The following is a 17,986-nucleotide window of genomic DNA, read 5'->3' on the forward strand; positions in this document are numbered from 1 at the left end:
CACCCAGGCCAATCACCAGGTATGGGGCTGAGGACCAGCCCAGGGTCCAAAGGATGGGTACAGACACCCCGCCCCCCCCAATCCTTCTGCACCGGAGGACCTGCCCCCTAGTGTGCCCAGCCCACCAGGTGTTCAGTGAGGTCAGCACGGCCCTAAGAGCCCCCAGATGCCAAATGCAGTGTCTGGACCCATACCCCTCTCCGGGGGAAGGCTCCTCAGAGCCCTCCCCAGCCTGCACACTGCCTGGTTGGTCCTCCTAGACTGAGCCTGGCCACTGAGGCAGGTGCTAGGACACAGCCCACCGCTGCCTCCCAACTGTTGGTCCTGCGCCCCAGTGTCTGCGTTGACATGCCCGTGTCCGAGATGAGGATGTGTCAATCCACAGTCTCCAGGGGGCAAGGAAGCGATGGGTGTGGAGTAGCAGAGTGAGGCCCTGCCTGGCTGAAGCACATGGAGCAGGGACACCCCAAACCCTGATCCCCTGAGTCGGGCAGAGGAGACCCTGGCCAGCAGGTGGCAGCACAGCCTGTCCTCAGAGTTGAGCGGAGGGGTGGGGAAGACAGGAGTCCCATTCCCTGGCTGGTTTACCCCTCTCACCTCTACCCGGTAGGCCCTGACCCAGCTCCTAAGGGGGCCCAACCATGGTAGGACCCCTGAACCAGAGGTTAGACAGCGACGGTGGCAGCTGATACCAGAGTGGGGTGGAGGGGTGGGAAACAGAGACCAGGGAGAACAGACCCCTAAACGGCCTCAACCCTTCTCCTGCCCCAGCATCCCTACCAAGGAACCCACCATGGGAGGCAAAGGGGCTGGGGCGAGGACCCTGGAGAGGAGGCTGCAAGTGAAGTGGGCAGTGAGGGAGGAGTAAGGGGCCCTGCGGCTGCCTGGAAAGGATTAGAAGGCTGGGCCTGGGGCCCAGTGCAGGAGAGGGGGTTTAGCCTGAGGATGGAGGCTGGGAGGGAGAGAAGATTATTTAGGAGACAGGAGTAGGTGTTGGGAAGGGGAGTAGAGGAAGGCCGGGAAATGCCTGGATCTGACTGCTGCCTGGAAGACTGGAAGAGGAATGGGGTGGGGGGGCGGAAAGCCCTCCCTACCTCCCCACCCAACAAGATGGGGCTGAGGAAAGTGCCAGGCTCCACCCACCCCAGGCCTGGATGCCCTTAGATGCTCAGGTTGGGGCTTAGAGGCCTGCAGCTTCTCCCTCCCTTTCCCCCATGTCCCTGCCCCCACAAGCCACCCCAGAGCTGCAAGGAAGCTAAGTAGACAGGATGGCAAAGGGGGGCTACGGGACAGGGCAGGCACAGCAGAGTAACTACCTCCTGGCTACTGTCCCATTTTACACAAATTGAGGAAGAAAGGGCAAGACTCGGACCCCCTCTCCCCACCCCTGGCCAGCTGCTCTTCGGAAAAAGAGAGGCACAGACATGGGGCAGGCCAAAACCCTAGTTTATTTCGGCATCAGCAACATCTTAGCCATCAAAAAAATAAACTCTACCAAGGGCGACAGAAGTCTACAGCGAGGCTAGGGGCTCAGCCGCCAGGCGGCGAGCACCAGGGGTGCGTGGTGGGCACTGCCCGGGCAATAAGTTAGGAAGCAGCAGGGCTGGTGGCGGGCACGGGCCGGGGCTTCACTTCTGGGCAGGCATGAGGTCGTCGATGGCCTGGCCCTGCTCCAGCCGCTGCTCCATCTCAATGAGCAGCTTCACACCATCCACCACCATCTGCACCAGCTCCACCTCCGAGAAGCCCAGGCGGTCAGCATTGGAGACGTCGAATACCCCACCCACAGCAGCCGTGTCCACACCGCCTAGGGAGACAGCCAGGTCAGCGGGGCAGAGGAAATGGGGGTTGCCGGAGGTGGGGAGGACTGCAGCACCTGCCACACTCACCCGTGCCTCTCTTCTGCAGCCGCAGCCGCTTGAGCACCTCCGAGAACTTCTCGTGCTTGCCCAGGTGGGGCAGCTTGATGTGCACACCTGCCCGCAGCCCTGTGCCCAGGTTGGACGGGCAGGTGAGGATGTAGCCTAGGTGAGGATTCCACATGAACTCGTAGTTCTTAGACTTGAAGAGAGTTTCAATCTGGAGGAGAAGCGGGTGTGAGAGGGGACGGCTGGCTGAGACTCCCAAAGAGACCAGTTGGGAAGGGTGGACTGGGACCGAGAGACACAGGAGCTCCCGGCAAGTCCCCAAGTTGACAGAGACCCAGGGGGTGCTGGTGGGACACCCACATCCCTTCCTGAACTCTGGGGTCTGGCCCTGCCCCCTCCATGGCACCAAGTCCCCACCCGGGCTGGCCCAGATTGGGGGTGGCCAGGCCTGACCTGGGTGAGGCCGTTGCAGAAGCGAGTGAACACCTCCTTCATGTTGCCCCCTTTCTGCATGGAGATGACCCGCAGGTGGTCCTCCTCGTTGATCCACACCAGGAAGGTCTTATTGTCATTGTGCCTGGGGAAGGGGCATAGTCAAGCCCAGGCTCCTCCCTGGACTGAGGTCTCAGGATCCCTCCAGAAAAAAACTAGGGACTCCCCTGACCAAAGGAACTTTACAAGTCCCTGAGGTGCTACTTCCAGCAGAACCCAGGACTGCTGGCTGCTGCCAAGACCCCAGCCCCATCTACACGCTGGGGAAAGGCAGGGAGACCAGGACACCTCACAGATGGTACAAAAAGAGAGCCCCGAGCTGCAGCCCAATCTGCCAGTCGTGTGCACTGTGGCCTGAGGTGGGTGCAGGTACAGGTCCCAACCCCACCAGTATGAAGCGGGGAAGCCTGCCCTAGCAGACGGTGGCGGTGGGAGCCCTGCCCTGACTCCACTCGGGAAAATACTGCGTCACCCAGCACCTGGCAGAGGCCCGGAGGGGGAAGGGAGGTAAGAAAGACAAGGAAACGAGAAGCTCCAGCTCCCAAGAGGAAGGTGGAGGAAAGCCGCCAGCACCACCCGTCCGCCACCTCTGAGATCTCAGGGCGCGCTGAGGCCTCACCAGCCTCAGTCCCCTTGCCCTCCTGCGTTGCCAAGGTCACCTGCGCGAGGACAGGGCGGCCCCGAACCGGACCGGACGAGGAGCACGGCCCCACCCCGCGGGAGGGCCGGGAGGGGAGGCACGTACCAGATGCCGCGGGCGTCGGGCCAGTCCCGGGCCATGCCCGAGGCCAGCAGCAGCGGTGACACAGGCTTGTCAAAGAGGAAGTGGTCGTCGATGAGCTGCTGCTGCTCCGCCTCGGTCATACTCTTAAGCGAGTAATACCTGCCCGCCAGGTCGCCGTCCAGGCTGGATAGGGCTGCGGAGGGGCGCAGCTCAGGCCGCGCTCCCAGCACGGGCCCCTGCACCTCCCGACGCCCGTCCCTGGGGCAGGCGGTGAGAGGGCCCCCGACCGCCCCGGTGTGGATCCGGGTGGCCCTCCCAGGCGGGGACCCCGGGCCAGGACCCGCCCTCCCTAGACCCCAGGCGGCTGTGGGTCCCTCGGTCCCTCGGGAGACTGGGCGCGAGAGCGCGGCGGCCGCTTGGGTAACCGGTAAACCAGCCGGGTGGGGACCCGGACGGGGCCGGGCAGGGGTGCCCGGGTGCCCGCCGGCCGCCCCGGCCCCTACCGTCCACTGCGAGCTTCTCGACGGCGCGGCGCTCCCCGCGGCTGCAGTGCGGCGGCAGGCAGAAGCCGCGAACGCTGCGGCCCGTGCGCACCCGCGAGCTCAGCACGTAGTTGGGGTCCAGGTCGTCGCCGCCCTGCAGGTTGTCGGGGTTGAGGTCGGTCTTGTGCTCATCGCTGGGCTTGTAGCCGCCGTGCCGGTCCTCGATGACGGGGTCGAAGAGATCCTTGAACACTTCGTACGACTCCTCGTCGCCTGCCACGCAGCCCACCGTCTTGATGTACGGGTGGCCTGGGGGGGGACGGGGACGGGGACGGTGACGTCACCGCCAGGCCGGGGCGAGCGACTGCGGAGGCCCCTCCGGCGGCGCGCGACAAGGGCGGCTCCGGGACCCCGGCCGGGGGGAGACCGGGGCGGGAGGTGGAGCCCTGGCCCCGGAGCGGCGCGTACCCGGGTTGTCCACGCCGGTCTGGATGGAGTCGTCCAGCGTGAAGCCGCTCGGCGTGCTCTTGGCGCGCAGCTCCGCGTACAGTTCGGGGGTCAGCACCTTGGCCATGTGGTTGTTGTGGCCGCTCAGGTCGGGGAACTCATCCTCGGCCGGGAAGCGCAGCTTGAGCGTGTTGTGGCTGTTGGAGAAGGGCATGGCGGCGGCGGGCTGCGCGGAGACGCGGGGTCAGCGGGGGGCTCCCGGGTCCCGCCCCGCGGGCCCGCAGGACGCGGCCACGGTCAGCGGGGCACCCCCGGCAGGACCCGCGCGCGCCTCCGCGCCCCTCCGCGCGCAGCGCCCGGGCGGCCGCCCCCGGCCCTCGGGCCCACTCACCGGGCGGCCGGGCAGGGGCGGGGCGCTCGGTGCGTCTGCAGCTCGGTCCCGGCGCAGGCGAACGGCGGCGGCTCCGCGCTCCCGCGGCTCTTAAGGCGCGCGATGCGGAGTGCCCATTGGCCGCTATTTATAGCCCATTCATTCCATTGGCGGGCGCGACGGGGTGGTGCCGCCGCTTTGTCAGCCGCCTGCAGCCCCCGACACCCCCGGCCGCCCACCCCAGCCGTCCGCTCGCGGGAACGGCGCGCAGCCTGTGCACCCCGCCCGGCGCAAGCCCAGGACCGCGAAGCCGGAACCCCAGGTCTTGGGCATCCTAGACCCGCCTCACACACGGCCTCCGGGCGGGAGAGGGAGGCCGAAGAGCTCCGGGCATTTGAGGACGCTCGAATTCGTCTGCACCCGGTTCCTGGCTTCCCACGTCCCGCCAGTCCCCAGGTGGCGGCGGCGAGGGGCCAGGAGAGCGTCTGGGGCCTTCGCTGCAGGTACTGCTCCACCCCGCCCTCTGGCCCGTCCAATCTGGCTTGGAGCCGCCGACCTTCCCCAAGGTGCCCGCGGGCATCTCCTGGGCGATCTTGGTGCAGAGCGAAGGCGCGCGGGAGGTGCAGTTTGGCTGCAGCCCAGTCCGGCGGCACCTGCGGTTGCCCTGACCTTGGGCAAGTCCCAGGGGCAGCAGCGGGTCCCAGCAGCATTCTCGGGCCCAGCCCCTCCTGGTAGATACGGGGATATTATGGTCCCTGGCAAGTGCGAGAGGCCGCCGGCAAGTGTGGTCTCAGACTGTCCAGGCACCAACCCTGGGCCCTCTCCACCGGGGACAGATTCACGCCACCCCACCCCCAAAGGCAGTCCCCAGAGCCACTAGGCAAAGATGGGGGGAAACGCTAATAATAAAGATATGTGAGATTTTTTTAAAAATCATCTCACTAATAATCAGACTCCTGGAAATTAAAACGACTCAACCTTCCCCTACCCTAAACGCACCCAGATTTGCAAAAAATGTAAAAGATTGACACCAGCCAGTGTTGGCTATGAGTTGGAATATAGGGAAACAGGCGTTCACATGCTGCCTACAACTGTGAATGGCTACATCCTTTTTGGAAAGTAATTTGGCAGTTTCAAGTTTTAAATGTTCGAACTCCATGACCCAGCAATCTCACTTCTAGGAATCCATCCTACAGAAAGGCCAATCTCAGTTCTCTCTGCAAATAGAACAAGAGATGTGTAGTGTGTGGGGGGGGGGAACATCTGGGAATTACCCAATGCCTATCACACAGGATCTGGCCAAGGGTAGGAAGGCATCTTCCTACTGTGGAATATTACGCAGGTGTCAAAAGAAGGAAGTGGAGCTTGCGTGGTTAATGTCCATCACAGTCCCTCACACGTTGCTACATGAATAAAACAAGGAAGGGGAGAACCCTTCTCTATGTGTACATTTGACAAAATCCCTCCAGCAACTGCACAGTGAGCACCTGCTCAGTACCAGGCACTGGGTACATGGGGGCAGCAAGGAGACCAGCATTCTGCTGCTGGAGGAACCTGCCACGAGCAAGAAGCCCTGTGGACCAAAGAACATCAGGAGAAGCCTGGTTGATTACACAAAAGTCACGGGTGTGGATCCCCATACTGGCCAGCTGCCCAAAAAAAAAAAAAAAAAGTCAGGTGATAAGTGCCGCTGGGGTCAGGGACACAGCGCAGGAAGGCAAGGTTTAAGGAACATTGGACAGGTGCCTCTGAGGAGAGGGCTCTGGAGCAAAGACCCAAAGGACGCCTGGGTGAGCACTGAATGGTGTGGAAGTCCCCACCCAGCTGTCCCGTCCCTGTGGTCACTGCAGAAGGGACTTGTGCCTCTTCCCTCGCTCTCCTTGGCATGCTTCGACCTGTTCCAAGTCAGCGTTTTTCAGACCAATAAAACAAAGCAATGTAGAAAAGGCAAATGGCCCATACAGGCTGGCCAGATGCAGGTGTCTCTTAAGCCTGGAATCCCTGCACTCGGTGCCCCTGCAGCCCCTTTCCCCAATTCTAGAAATGTCTGCAGCTGCCCACCCCAACCCCTAGCCCCAAAGGCCTGAAGGCTAAAGTGTCTGTTTCTAGAAGTGAGAGCTGCTGCCCAACCCTGGGGGTGTGGGGACAGGGGATGGCACTCAGGGTTTCCTCTTTGTCTTCAGCTTTTGCAGCCTCTCAGAAAGCCATCCCTCCCTTCCCACCCTCCCAACTGAGGGCCTGGCCCACTTTTCTAGGGCCCCTAGGGAAAAGGACCCTTGGGACTGCAGAGGTGAGGTCCAGAGGGCAGGGCTGCAGGACACCACCCACCCACCCGTCCCTATACCCGGTACTGGGGGAAGCTCCTGCCCATGGCCTCCAACAACCCTCCACCTTCTGAGATGGGAATCTTTGTCTCTGTTTTGCAACTAAGCAAAAGAAGATCAGATGTTGCATGACAGAGTTGCTAGGTCAGAGGTCCAGCAATCCCTTCATGATCCTGGAGTGGCCAGCACTGTGCTAGCCTGACCCAGGGCCACCCTTGGGAGGCAGGCTGATGGTGCAGGGTGCTCAGACAGCTGTGAGGAGACAGCAGCAGCAGCAGGGGGGAAAGCAGAGATGGCCCTCAAGGGCTGAGACCCAAACATCAGGGTGAGGTCCCCCCACCAGGGAGGGGCTGCTTGAGCATGTGTGTGGCCCCAGAGCAGGGGAGCAGGGGAGAGGCTTGGAGGGTGCCAGCCTCCCGCTCAGCAACAGAACACCTCCAGCTGCCCTAGCCCTGTCTGTGGACCGACCCTCCACTTTCCCCAGGGCCCTCAGAAGCCGGTTTGGTGGCGTCTGGGCAAGAAGCCAGGTGACATCATCGAGCCAGTTTATGGTCCAGATTCCTCAGAAATCACACCTGGTTACACATTTACCACTGGGCCTGGAGGGGGGCCTCAAAGGTATCTCAGGCTTTTCATCCCCAGAGCATGGCCCAGCTCAGCAGGGCAGAGGCAGGACAGCAGGTCTAGCTGGGCGGGTAGGGCCAGGCTCCAGGCAAGGTAGCAAGGACATCCCTGGAGTCTGTTCCCAGGGTGTGGCAGGGACAGACACTGCTTCCTCCTGGTGCCCCTGCCGCTGAGCTCTGCAGAATGAAAAGGGGAAGTTGTTGGGGGTCAGGAGAGGGGCAGGGGCTGCATTGGGGTCACAGAACACAGTAGGATAGGCAGCCGTGCTGATCAGAGAGCAGGAGACCTCAGTCACCTGGTCTCTGCCAGGGATGTAGACAGAACGGCCTCCCCCACTGGGCAACCTTAGCCTCTCCCTTTCCTCCAGGGTGTCCTTCCTGCCTGTTCCTACCTTTCTTCAAGTCTGCTGTTGGGTTCTCTGCAGCCAGGCTTACTGGCTTTAAATCCCAATCCCACTTTGACCACCTTGGCTGTGTGACCTTAGGCAAGTTACCTAACTTCTCAGAGTCTCAGTTTCCCCATCTGTAAAGTGGTCTCTCTCTCATAGGATTGTGGGGAGGATTCAATGAGATGACACTTAGCTGGGCATATATAGCATTAGTTCTTGTAAGGGGAGCCCCAGTATACAAAGTCTACCCTGGGAAAGAGGCCCTCCAGCTGAAGACTCGGGGAGGCTGGTTCTACTTGAAGTCTCAGGCTGAGGGCTAGGACAGGCTCAGATGGAGCAGATGGGCAGCAGCTCTGGGAAGGCTGCCTGGAGAAGGGGGAAGGGGGTAGCGGAGGAGCTGGCCAGCCAGTAATGGACAGAGAGGCAAATGGGAAGTCCAGACCAAGGGAAACCACCGCTGAGTCACCGAGTCCTAATCTAGGCTCCTAGCAGGCACCAGGCCTCATCTCCATACCACAGCTGAGAGGCTAGGGAAGAGGAACCCCAGGAGGAGTGGAGAGTTGAAATCCCCCAGAGGAGCAATTAAGGGATGACTCAGGCAGGTGCATCATCAAGGGAGTGAAGCAACCAGTTGGAACAGAGGTTGGAGAGCCATGGATTGGGCTGGGTTGTCTCAACATTAAGAGGAGGGAGGCCATGATTCGCCAGCTGGTGGCTAGAGCTGTGGCCCCAGAGGGACATGAACCCACAGAGAGTGGGAGACCACCAAAAGCACCTCACCATCTTACCCCCCGGGGTTCTCAGACTCAGGCCCAGCCAGGGCAGGTATATGGAGAGGGCTGAGGTCAGGTACCTGGGTTTCCATGATGGACCTTAAGGGCCCTATGGCAAGGGCCCTAGACACCCTGCCTAGCCAGCCCCAGAGGAGGGAGAGTTCAGAGTGTGCCACAGACTGGCAGGGCTCCAGGGAGGAGCTGGCTCTGCAGGGGCCTGTCCACCCCCATTTTACCAGGCTGGAGTAGCCCGGGGCATAGGGATTGTGGCCTAGGGTCATTGCTAGCTGGCCTGGGCTCAGGCTTAACCCCAGGGTGGCTGCATAGGCTGGGAGGTCCTCTGCAGTTCCCAGGGCTAACAGGACAAGCCCTAGTCCTGGGAGCTGAGGGCTGGAGGAACAATCCATGTCCTCTGTCCCCCCGTCCCCTGCACATACACTCCACAGAGGAAACAGTTCTGAATCAGCCTGCTGAGACACAACCCCACTCCCACTTCCCTTTTCTGTCCCTGTCCTCTAGCTGCTCTTCCCCCAATGCCCTGCTCAGGCCTTGTCCTCACCAGACCCCAAAGTGAGCCCAATTCATCCAGCTCTCATTGTGCCCTGGGTCCCGGGAGGGGACACAAGACCCCATTTCTCTCCTTGAAGCAACTCTGCCCTTGGGAAAATGTCCCCCTGCGGAGGTTTGCAGAACCTGGGCCTAAGGCCACTTCTGCATTCTTCCAGACTGCCATCTCCTGCATCTCCGGCTGCCCCTAGCCAAAGCCTTTTGGGACAACCCTCTGGCCTAAGATTCCATTTTCTGGAATTCATCCTGGGGCCCAGGCAGGGCGTTCCCAGAGTAGTTTGCAATGACAAACCGTCCAGGGCAAATTGTCCTCGTAGGGGAATAGGGCAACTAGCCAAGGCTGGCCACGCGTGGATTCCCAGGGCTGTCAAAGTGTGTGTCACAGCCAGGCCCTGGTTCCAGCCGGCCACGATCCAGTGTGGGGGTAAAACTCAGCAGGGCCGCAGCAACACGGCAGCCGGCGGGGGACTTTTATTTCGCCCTGTCCTCGCGTCTCTTCCGCACAGAGCACGAGAAACAGGAGCGCAGGACGGGGACGAAGTCGAGCCGGGAACGTCCTCCGGGCGGGACGCGAAGGTCAGCCCGGCCGCTCCCAGGAGCCCGCGCGGGGGGGGTGGGGGTGGGGAGCCTCGTGACGTCATCAGCGGGCGCCCGTGCCGGGCCCGGAGCCGGAAGTGTTGTGGCCGTCCCCCCCGCGTCGCGGAGCCACGTGTGGAGCCCCCGAGAGCGGGAGCGTCGCCGGTGAGACCCCGCCGGTGAGGCCCACGGCGACAGTGCGTGGGTGAGGGTCTCCCGGGCCAGACGCGGCGTTCGGGGCTTTCCCGGGGGGCCCCGCGCTGTCCCTCCAGCCTCCCGTGGGCCGCCCCACCCCTCTGCCACGGCCGGGCCCCCTCCCTGCCTCTGCACGGGCTGGGCCGGTGTTTCCGGTTACGGCCCGCTCCACGTCCCCAACCCACGCTTGCGGAACCCTTATACCCCTCTTGCACCCCCTGCCATCCGTTCTCCCAGAAGCCCGCCTTGAGGGGAGCTCCTAGCAGGCACCACAGAATCACGCCTGGCTCGGAGGGGACCCCACGGGCCCTTTGCTGCTCCCCCGCTGGTGGACACCTCGCGAAGGCCAATTTCTCTCATCTCCCCCCCAGGAATGGGAGCCAGGCTCCCGGGGAAGGGTGACGAGAGGGTCGGGTCCTTACTTTGTGGGAATCCTCGGGCCGCTTCTGCCACAGCGAACCTCAGTCTCTCCATCTCTGATTTGGGCTTATGGCCCCGGGGTCATGTCCCAGACCAAGACGGGCTTCAGATGTCAAGCCAGAGTGCAGCCCTATTGGACTGCCCTGTGAGGCAGTGCCAGGGGTTGGGCCAGCCACCCACTACCACCCCCAATGCTCAGGATCTGGGCCTCACGGCCTTCCACCCAGACCCCAGCTCCACATCCTGCCTCATGGCTCCCTGACCTGCTCATGCCCACACACGCCCCTCCCCAGGTCCCTGGCACTTGCCAGACTTTAACACCATGAGCTTCGTGGCTTATGAGGAGCTGATCAAAGAGGGTGACACGGCCATCCTGTCACTGGGCCATGGCGCAATGGTGGCGGTGCGCGTGCAGCGAGGAGCGCAGACCCAGACCCGGCACGGTGTCCTGCGGCACTCAGTTGACCTCATCGGCCGCCCCTTTGGCTCCAAGGTGACCTGCGGCCGAGGTGGCTGGGTGTACGTGCTGCACCCCACGCCCGAGCTCTGGACGCTGAACCTGCCGCATCGCACACAGATCCTCTACTCCACTGACATTGCCCTGCTCACCATGATGCTGGAGCTTCGGCCCGGCTCTGTGGTCTGTGAGTCTGGTAAGTTCCTCAGGCTGCCTCAGTTCTAACTCTAAGACAGTGATGCACGGGTGGAGGTCAGATCCCATGTCCAGACAGCCTCCAGCTCTTCTTGCAGACAGGTGCGGCTACTTGATTTCTATTTTAGCAGCATCATTTTGGGGGGCAGACTGCAAGAAGTGAGGGCAGAGGCAGAGAAGCCTGTCAGGGGGCTGGTGCTGTAATCCAAGTGACAAGTGCTGGGGGCTGGACCAGGGTAACCTGGGGAGGAGGTGGTGCCCCAGAGAGGGTCCTGCTTGCCTTGGAGGGGCTGGCCAGATTGGTGTTTGGCGCTGACCAAGGTGCTGACTACCAATCCCTAGTCCCTATGCTGATAGTGAGGGCGGGAATTGCCCCTTCCTGGAGGGAACACATTGTAGGTGGGTAGCGTGTGCTCATGCACAGCCAGGGCCTCACCTACCACTAGTGAATGTGAGCACACTGTCACATCGAAGCTTGCAGCTGACCAAGAATGACCCCAGGTCCAGATGCGGCTAGATTCCTTCTGGTGTGTTTTCTGCGGGCTGGGGAGCTGGGATCCAGGGTCTCAGAGAGCTCCTATCACTACTGCTGCTTACTTGCTGAGGGCTTCCAGCTGTCCCATCCCTGGGCAGGGTGGGGGCGAGGGCAGCAAGTGAGCTCCGTCAGCTGCTGCTCCCATGCAGCCTGCGCCCATGCGCCAGCTCTGGGCCCTCAATGCACATAGTCAGTCAGCACGCTTCTGACCTCTGTGGTAAGCCAGGTCCCTTTCTAGGAACTGTGAACAAGACATAGCAAGTTCCTGCCCTCAAGGAGGGGCACAGACAGTAAGCCTGGGTGACTGATGAGTGCCATTGATTGCTGTGCAGATTGTAAGACAGGGATGTGGGCGTGGGGGTGACTCGGGGGGGTCAGTCAGGGAAGACCTCCCTGAGGAGGGGACATTTGAATTGAAAATGATAAGGAGGTACCTGCCAAGAGCCAAGGGAGAGTTCTGCACCAAGGGAGAACCCTGCCAAGGCCCTGAGGTGGGAGCATGCCACCCAGTCAGGGTCAGCGAGGAGGCCAGATTGGCTGGAGCAGGAGTTGAGGAAGAAATGGGGGTACCCCTCAGAGGGTCACCAGGAGTCTGACTCCTCTAAGTGGGAAGGGCAGTCAAGGGTCCCTGCATGGCATCTGGCCTGGGCAGTGGGTGTCGTTGACTGGGCCTGGGAAGCCTTGGCAGTGAGTGGATTTGGGTTGGACCAGGCCAGCTTTGCTCTTGTCAATGCTGAGCACTGCTGGGTGCTGAGGGAGGTGGCGAGTGTGCAGTGGCTGCCACAGGAGGAATCTGGAGTGGAGGGACGAGGCCTGGGGTTGTCAAGTGGTGGCATCTGAAGCTGTGGGGTGGGGGGTAGGTGGGGGGATGCAGGTCCTGGACTGTGCACTGCAGGACAGGAAGCTAAGCAGGGGGTGGCCCTGAAGGAAGCTGAGGAGGGATACTGGGAGAAGGTGACATTGGGAGAGCACAGCTGTGTGGCAGGTGGGCTGTCATACCACTTGCCCTGAGGCCGAGCCAGGCCAGAACAGAGCCCTGGTCTGGGTGGTGGGAGTGGGTTTGGGAGGGAGGAATGTCATTTGCTCTGCCTCAGTGGCCACGCTGTCCCTTTCTCGGCTGGCATCAGGCTGGTTGGGGGAAGGACTGACTTGAGTGGGATAAGAAGCTCGTGAGAGAATGTGGGGCATGAGGACCAAACAGGGTGGGCCGCCCCTGACAGGGAGCAAAGGATCAGCCACTGCGCGGAGGGTGGTGGGGCTGGGGGAGGGGACAGGCCAAGGCCTCTTGGTCAGCTCTGTCCAGACTCACTGCAAGGCCTCCAGCCAGTCGGCTCCTGTCAGCCCACTGTCCATGCTGTTCCTGTGCAGGGGGCCTGCACCAGGCTTGGACTGGTCAGGGCTGCTCTGTCCTCGCTTGTGCCATGACAGACACAGTCCATCCCAACTCGTGGCGCAAACCAAGGGCTCGGGGCAGCCAGGCCTATACAGGTAGCTTGGGGAGCACTGCCCGCCTGCAGCTGGCTGACCTCTTGGTCCCTTTGCAGGTCCCTCCATGGTGAGGATGGGGGTGTTTCCTAGCTGGCTGTGGGCCCCGGGCAGTCCCACCTGACATGGTATCATCTCATCCCTCCAGGCACTGGCAGTGGCTCTGTGTCCCACGCCATCATCCGCACCATCGCCCCCACGGGCCACCTGCACACGGTGGAGTTCCACCAGCAGCGGGCAGAGAAGGCTCGGGAGGAGTTCCAGGAGCACCGTGTGGGCCGCTGGGTGACCGTACACACCCAGGACGTGTGCCGCAGTGGCTTTGGCGTGAGCCACATGGCCGATGCTGTATTCCTGGACATCCCATCGCCTTGGGAGGCAGTGGGCCATGCCTGGGATGCCCTCAAGATGGAAGGTGTATGGGAGTTCTGGGAGGGGTGCAGCCCTAGGGGCCCAGAGAGGTCCAGAAACCTCTAGGCCACACCGAGGCAGTGGCTAGGCCAGGCACTTTTGGCATGATGTGAGGAGCAGGCTAGGCCAGCTGAGGGAGTCAGGGTAGGGGAGGATGGGACCCCAGCTCCACTCTGCTCCTTGGCTCTGCCCCACCCCCACCCTGAAATGGGAGGTGTCTGAGGTCCCTGGGGAATGTGTCAGCCCCGGCCAGCCGAGTGCAGGCAGGATCTGGACCACAGAGCAGGCCGAGGTTGGGGGTGGCCGAGGAGGCCTCAGCCGCTTCATGCACAGTCTCCCCTCCCCCCACGTTGCAGAGCCAGAGAGCTGTCCCCTTTTAGGGAAGATGCTGAGTGCGGGGGCGGAGCGCCTGAGGGGAAGGTCGGCCCTGAGCCAGGGAGGCGGCTGGCGAGGCCCAGGGTTTTCCCTTTTCTGGAGAGGGAGCCAGCACTGGCAGCTGGGGCCCTTCCCTCCTCCCAGCCAAGAGGTGCGGGAGGCGGATGGGTACCCTGGGAAGGGCTGCCCCCGCTTCAAGACAGGACCAAGGCTGGCTTGGACAGCAAGGCAGTGGCCACTGGGTCCCTTGCCTGCTGGCTCAGGTTCGACCCTGGACTTCTGTGTCCCTGGTTGCTGCCAAGGTGGCCTGGGGCAGGGAGAGGGGCAGCCACTGGGGTCCATGCAAGGCCCCTGGTACCCCACATCTCCATCCCTCCAGCTCCCTGCTGCACACCTGCTGGCTCCCCTGCTCCAGGGTGCACTGGAGGGCCCAGGCCAAGTCCCACTTATGGGCCTCCCTCCTGCAGCTACAACTCTACCCATGAGGGCGGGGGCAGCTGGGCTGTCTGTTGTCGCCATCCCCTGTCCCTGTGAGCTCCCTCTTGGCCCTTTCCCTGGACCTGCTGGTTCTGGGTCCAGAGGCTCCTGACTCATTCCAGGGTCCAGGTTTTGTGAGGGCTCGCTTGCCTGCCACATGAGCCCAGCCAGTGAGGGGCAGACTTTGCAGGGAGGAGTGTTGTGTGCTCTGCCTCGATGGCCACACTGTCCCCATCTGGGCTGGCATCATGCTGCAGGCACCTCTCCAGCTCCAGACCTCCCAGCAGCCCTGCATTAGGGTATGGCTGAGGGACCAGACCTCAGGGACATTTGAGGACTTGCTTGGGCCACACACACACCCCTTCCATGCCCCAGCTTCCCATGCCCTCCCTGCGCCAGCACAAGGATCCAGGCTAGACCCTGCCCGCTCCTGGCCAGGTTGAGTGACGCTGTGGACTACCCTGGTGGGAGGTGGTGGGAGGGGCTGTCATCCTTAGTCTGCTCAGAGTAGGCGCCTCGTGTTCCCAGGAGCGGGAGACAGCCTCTAATTTCCTGTGACAGCAGCAGCCCCCATCCGCCTGTGAGCCCCAGCCCACGCAGCCCTGCCCTGGTGTTGCCACGTTGTCAGAGCTGTAGCTGGGCCCAGCACACTGACAGCTGCACCAGTGTAGTACCATCCCGGGCCCCGACCCTCAGCTGCCTCATGGGAAGCGGGATAGTAGTGACCACAGAGGCCAGCGAGGTCAGGGAGGTTTTGGCCCTGGTGGCCGGACTGGGCAGAGAGAGCTGCGGCCCTTTCCACATGGCTGCCAGGTGCTGGGGGCTCATGTGCCATGGCAGGCTATAGGGCAAGGCCTCTACACGACATCCCAGCCCTGGGGTCCCAGCTCTCTGGCCCAAGGGTTTGGAGTCTGTGTTAGGGCCACCTAACACAGGGTAGGCCTCTAGGGATCCTTCTGTCCACCTGCCCTCTGACCCATGTCCTGCCCCCTGCAGGTGGTCGCTTCTGCTCCTTCTCACCATGCATCGAGCAAGTGCAGCGCACATGCCAGGCGCTGGCAGCCCGAGGCTTCACGGAGCTGAGCACCCTGGAGGTGCTGCCGCAGGTCTACAACGTGCGCACTGTCAGCCTGCCGCTGCCCGACCTGGGCGCCAGCACGGGCCCCCCTGCCGGCCCCGACGCTGGCCCCTTCCGCAGTGGCACACCCATGAAGGAGGCTGTGGGCCACACCGGCTACCTGACCTTCGCCACCAAGACCCCAGGCTAGTGGGCTGCCACCCAGGAGCACCAGCAAGCTGGGGGCACCAGCAGGGCAGCTGAGGCTGCCTTATATGGTCAGCGGACGCCTGCCGGGCCTGTGTTTAGAAACAGACATGAAACAGATGTGGGGTGGGGCTTGGGGGCCTTCTGGGTGGCCAAAGGGGGAGGGCAAGCAGGGGCGGCCAGTCTCAGGCCCTTCCTGTTCCTGTCCTCTGGGGAGCGAGGCCTCCCGCCTGCGTCATAGCCAAGCTCAGCAGCCCTGTCCTAGCTGCTGTTTGTTGTCAACATGATGTCTCCACTGCCACAGGCTCCTGCGTGCTGAGGCCAAGGGGTGTAGTTGGGGGACAGGGTCTGCCCCTTTCCCACATGGACCCAGGCAGCAAGGGCATTAGGGAGGGGTGGGGACACTGTGCCAGAGGCCCATGCTGCCTCTGCCCCCAGAGCCCCAAGGCCCTGGCTACTCCATGGGGTCTGTGGACTGGCTTGTCCTGTCTCTGGGCCGAGACTCCAGCCACCCCTATAGCCTCCTGTGCTGATGGGGACCAGGCCAGCCCAAGAACCAGGGAAAGTGACCCTGCTTTCTGGCCTCCAGGCTCATCCACAGCACTGGGTGCCATGCAAGCCTCCTGTCCCCTCACATCCAGGGGGCAGCCCCCACTCATCCACCCATTCTGGGAAGTGCCTCCTTTGCCCCTGGCCCAGCCAGAGCCCCCTGGTGGGTTGTGTGGTCTGTGAGATCACCCAGTGTCATGCAGAGGAGGAGCCAAGCAGGACAGCTATTTGCTTTGGGTGATTCAGCAAGTCTGTATCAGAGCTGGAGTTTGAACCCCCAGCAACCCCAGGCCCACTGAGATGCCCCACCCCCCCTTGGGAACCCTGGGGTCGTGGAGGAGGGCCCCCATGGGCACAGCAGTGTGGGGCGGGGGAGGGTGCATCCAGAACACCTCCCAAGGACTGTGCCTTTGTCGCCACCTCTTGAAGGCTGGGGTACTGGTCACCTTCCCTGCTGGGGGCAGCCCCCAAGTGTGCCTGACAGCAATAAACATATGCCCCCCATGCTGATTGGTCTCCCTGCCGTCCCTGAGGCCCCTGCTCCTTCCTCTCCTTATCACCCAGGGGCTCTGAACTCCAGGACAGTGGCCTGGGCCTCAGTGAACAAAGTAGGGGGCGTGTGGCCACCCCCACCTGGCTGCAGAAAGGGCCGCTTGTCTCAGGTTGGGAGCAGTGTGTGTGTCTGAAAGCACTGGCCCCCTCTGCAGTCCTGCGCAGTGTGGCTCCACCTGCACCACGGCGCGTCAGGGAGCTCACTTTAGCAGGAGCCCATGTGGCCTGGAGGCCAGTATCCCCTCAGTCGCCGAGGGTCCCAGAACCACTAGCCCTGCTCCAGGCAGCTCGTCCCCCTTTCCAGGACCTGGACTGACCTCATGCCTAGCAAGGGGACAGGTTCAACATGAAGGTGTGACCCCCCAGCCAGAAGTTTCCGGGTGCCAGAGCTGCACCCAGAGCAGCCTGAGCTAGGTGAGCCTGAGGCACTTGGCTCCCCCCAGCCTCCCCCCCGCCCCTGACCGTAGCTCTGGGCCTTAGGGGAAGACCTGCAGGGTGCTGGCAGGCAAGGACCAGGAGATGAGATGTTTCTTTGGGGCACAGCTCCCCACGGGTTGGAGCACATGGGTCTCAGGGACTACAGGGCATGGTCATGCCCATTCTCAAGGTGGGTGAGGCTGGTAGCCCAGATGGCCCTGGGTGTCGCTGGGACCTGTGAGCTGGAGGGGCAGGGTGGAGCCTGGGGCCCTCTACCCAGAGCCACTGTCTGAGTCTGGGCTTCCTGCGGCCCCAGCCCAGGGCCACACCCCCAGCCCTCCATGCCCAGCTCCTCAGCCTGCTCCTGCTTCCACCAAACAGAGCCCCCTGCTCCAGCCTGGGCCCCGTGGCCCTGAGCCCGTGGCCAATTCCCAGGCGTCCTTCGAGCCCCGCTGAGTGTCCCTCTGAGCATTGCTCCCCCACTCCGCCCAGCCACAAGCGTCCTGTGCATCATCCCGCACTCCCACACTCCCAGCCTGGGGGCCACACGGTACCCAAGCTCTGCAGGTGGGGTCCTGAGTCCCAGAGAGGCAGGGTCGGGGCCACGGCCAGTTCCCTGGTGGCCAGCAGCATGGGACTCGTCATGAGACAGGCCTTCACTGGAAACTCCCTGCCCAGCCTGACACACACTCACCTCCATGCCTCAGTGTTTCCTTGGAAATTCCGTCACCCGCTCTGCCGCCTGCACTCGCCCGCCCCGCCCGAGTGCCTGTGACGGGGCCCATCTGCCTGACTCCTGGGCAGCGCAGACTCCCGGTCCCAGCACTGGAAGGCCCAGAGACGAGTGGCCTGCGCAGGCCTCGGGCTCAGACCCAGGCTCACCCACTCCGAGGGTTCCAGGCCAGGACCCCGCCCCAGAGCCAGGGTTAGAGTCCACCTCCCCCAGGAAGCCCCAGGCCTTGACCCCTCCACAGCCCGGGTGTGAGCTGCTCCTGGGCCTTGCTCTGCCCCACCCTCTC

At 62.8% G+C, this 17,986-nt stretch overlaps 2 protein-coding genes across 5 annotated transcripts; one reads left to right on the top strand and one right to left on the bottom strand.

Annotated features, from left to right (window-relative positions):
• Positions 1-1,458: 1,458 nt before the first annotated feature.
• On the bottom strand, positions 1,459-4,456 carry CKB (creatine kinase B). Its single transcript, XM_063090551.1, has 7 exons — positions 4,405-4,456; positions 4,035-4,239; positions 3,588-3,875; positions 3,106-3,277; positions 2,322-2,445; positions 1,890-2,079; positions 1,459-1,807 (listed from the first exon to the last, which is right to left on the bottom strand). Exons 2-7 carry the CDS (start codon positions 4,225-4,227, stop codon positions 1,629-1,631), a joined length of 1,146 nt encoding a protein of 381 aa, XP_062946621.1. The 5' UTR covers positions 4,228-4,239; positions 4,405-4,456; the 3' UTR covers positions 1,459-1,628.
• Positions 4,457-9,521: 5,065 nt separating this feature from the next.
• Positions 9,522-16,504, top strand: TRMT61A (tRNA methyltransferase 61A). Of its 4 annotated transcripts, none has more exons than XM_063090600.1 (4): positions 9,522-9,635; positions 10,544-10,903; positions 13,071-13,337; positions 15,182-16,504. In XM_063090600.1, the coding sequence occupies exons 2-4, from the start codon at positions 10,573-10,575 to the stop codon at positions 15,451-15,453; spliced, it is 870 nt and encodes a 289-aa protein (XP_062946670.1). In that variant the 5' UTR covers positions 9,522-9,635; positions 10,544-10,572; the 3' UTR covers positions 15,454-16,504. The 4 variants fall into 4 exon arrangements, with proteins under 4 accessions (XP_062946670.1, XP_062946669.1, XP_062946667.1 ...); XM_063090599.1 differs by lacking the exon at positions 9,522-9,635 and adding an exon at positions 9,662-9,832; XM_063090597.1 differs by lacking the exon at positions 9,522-9,635 and adding an exon at positions 9,663-9,840.
• The last annotated feature ends 1,482 nt before the right edge of the window (positions 16,505-17,986 follow it).

This window comes from Cynocephalus volans, chromosome 3, assembly GCF_027409185.1.
Source record: "Cynocephalus volans isolate mCynVol1 chromosome 3, mCynVol1.pri, whole genome shotgun sequence".
NCBI lineage: Eukaryota > Metazoa > Chordata > Mammalia > Dermoptera > Cynocephalidae > Cynocephalus > Cynocephalus volans.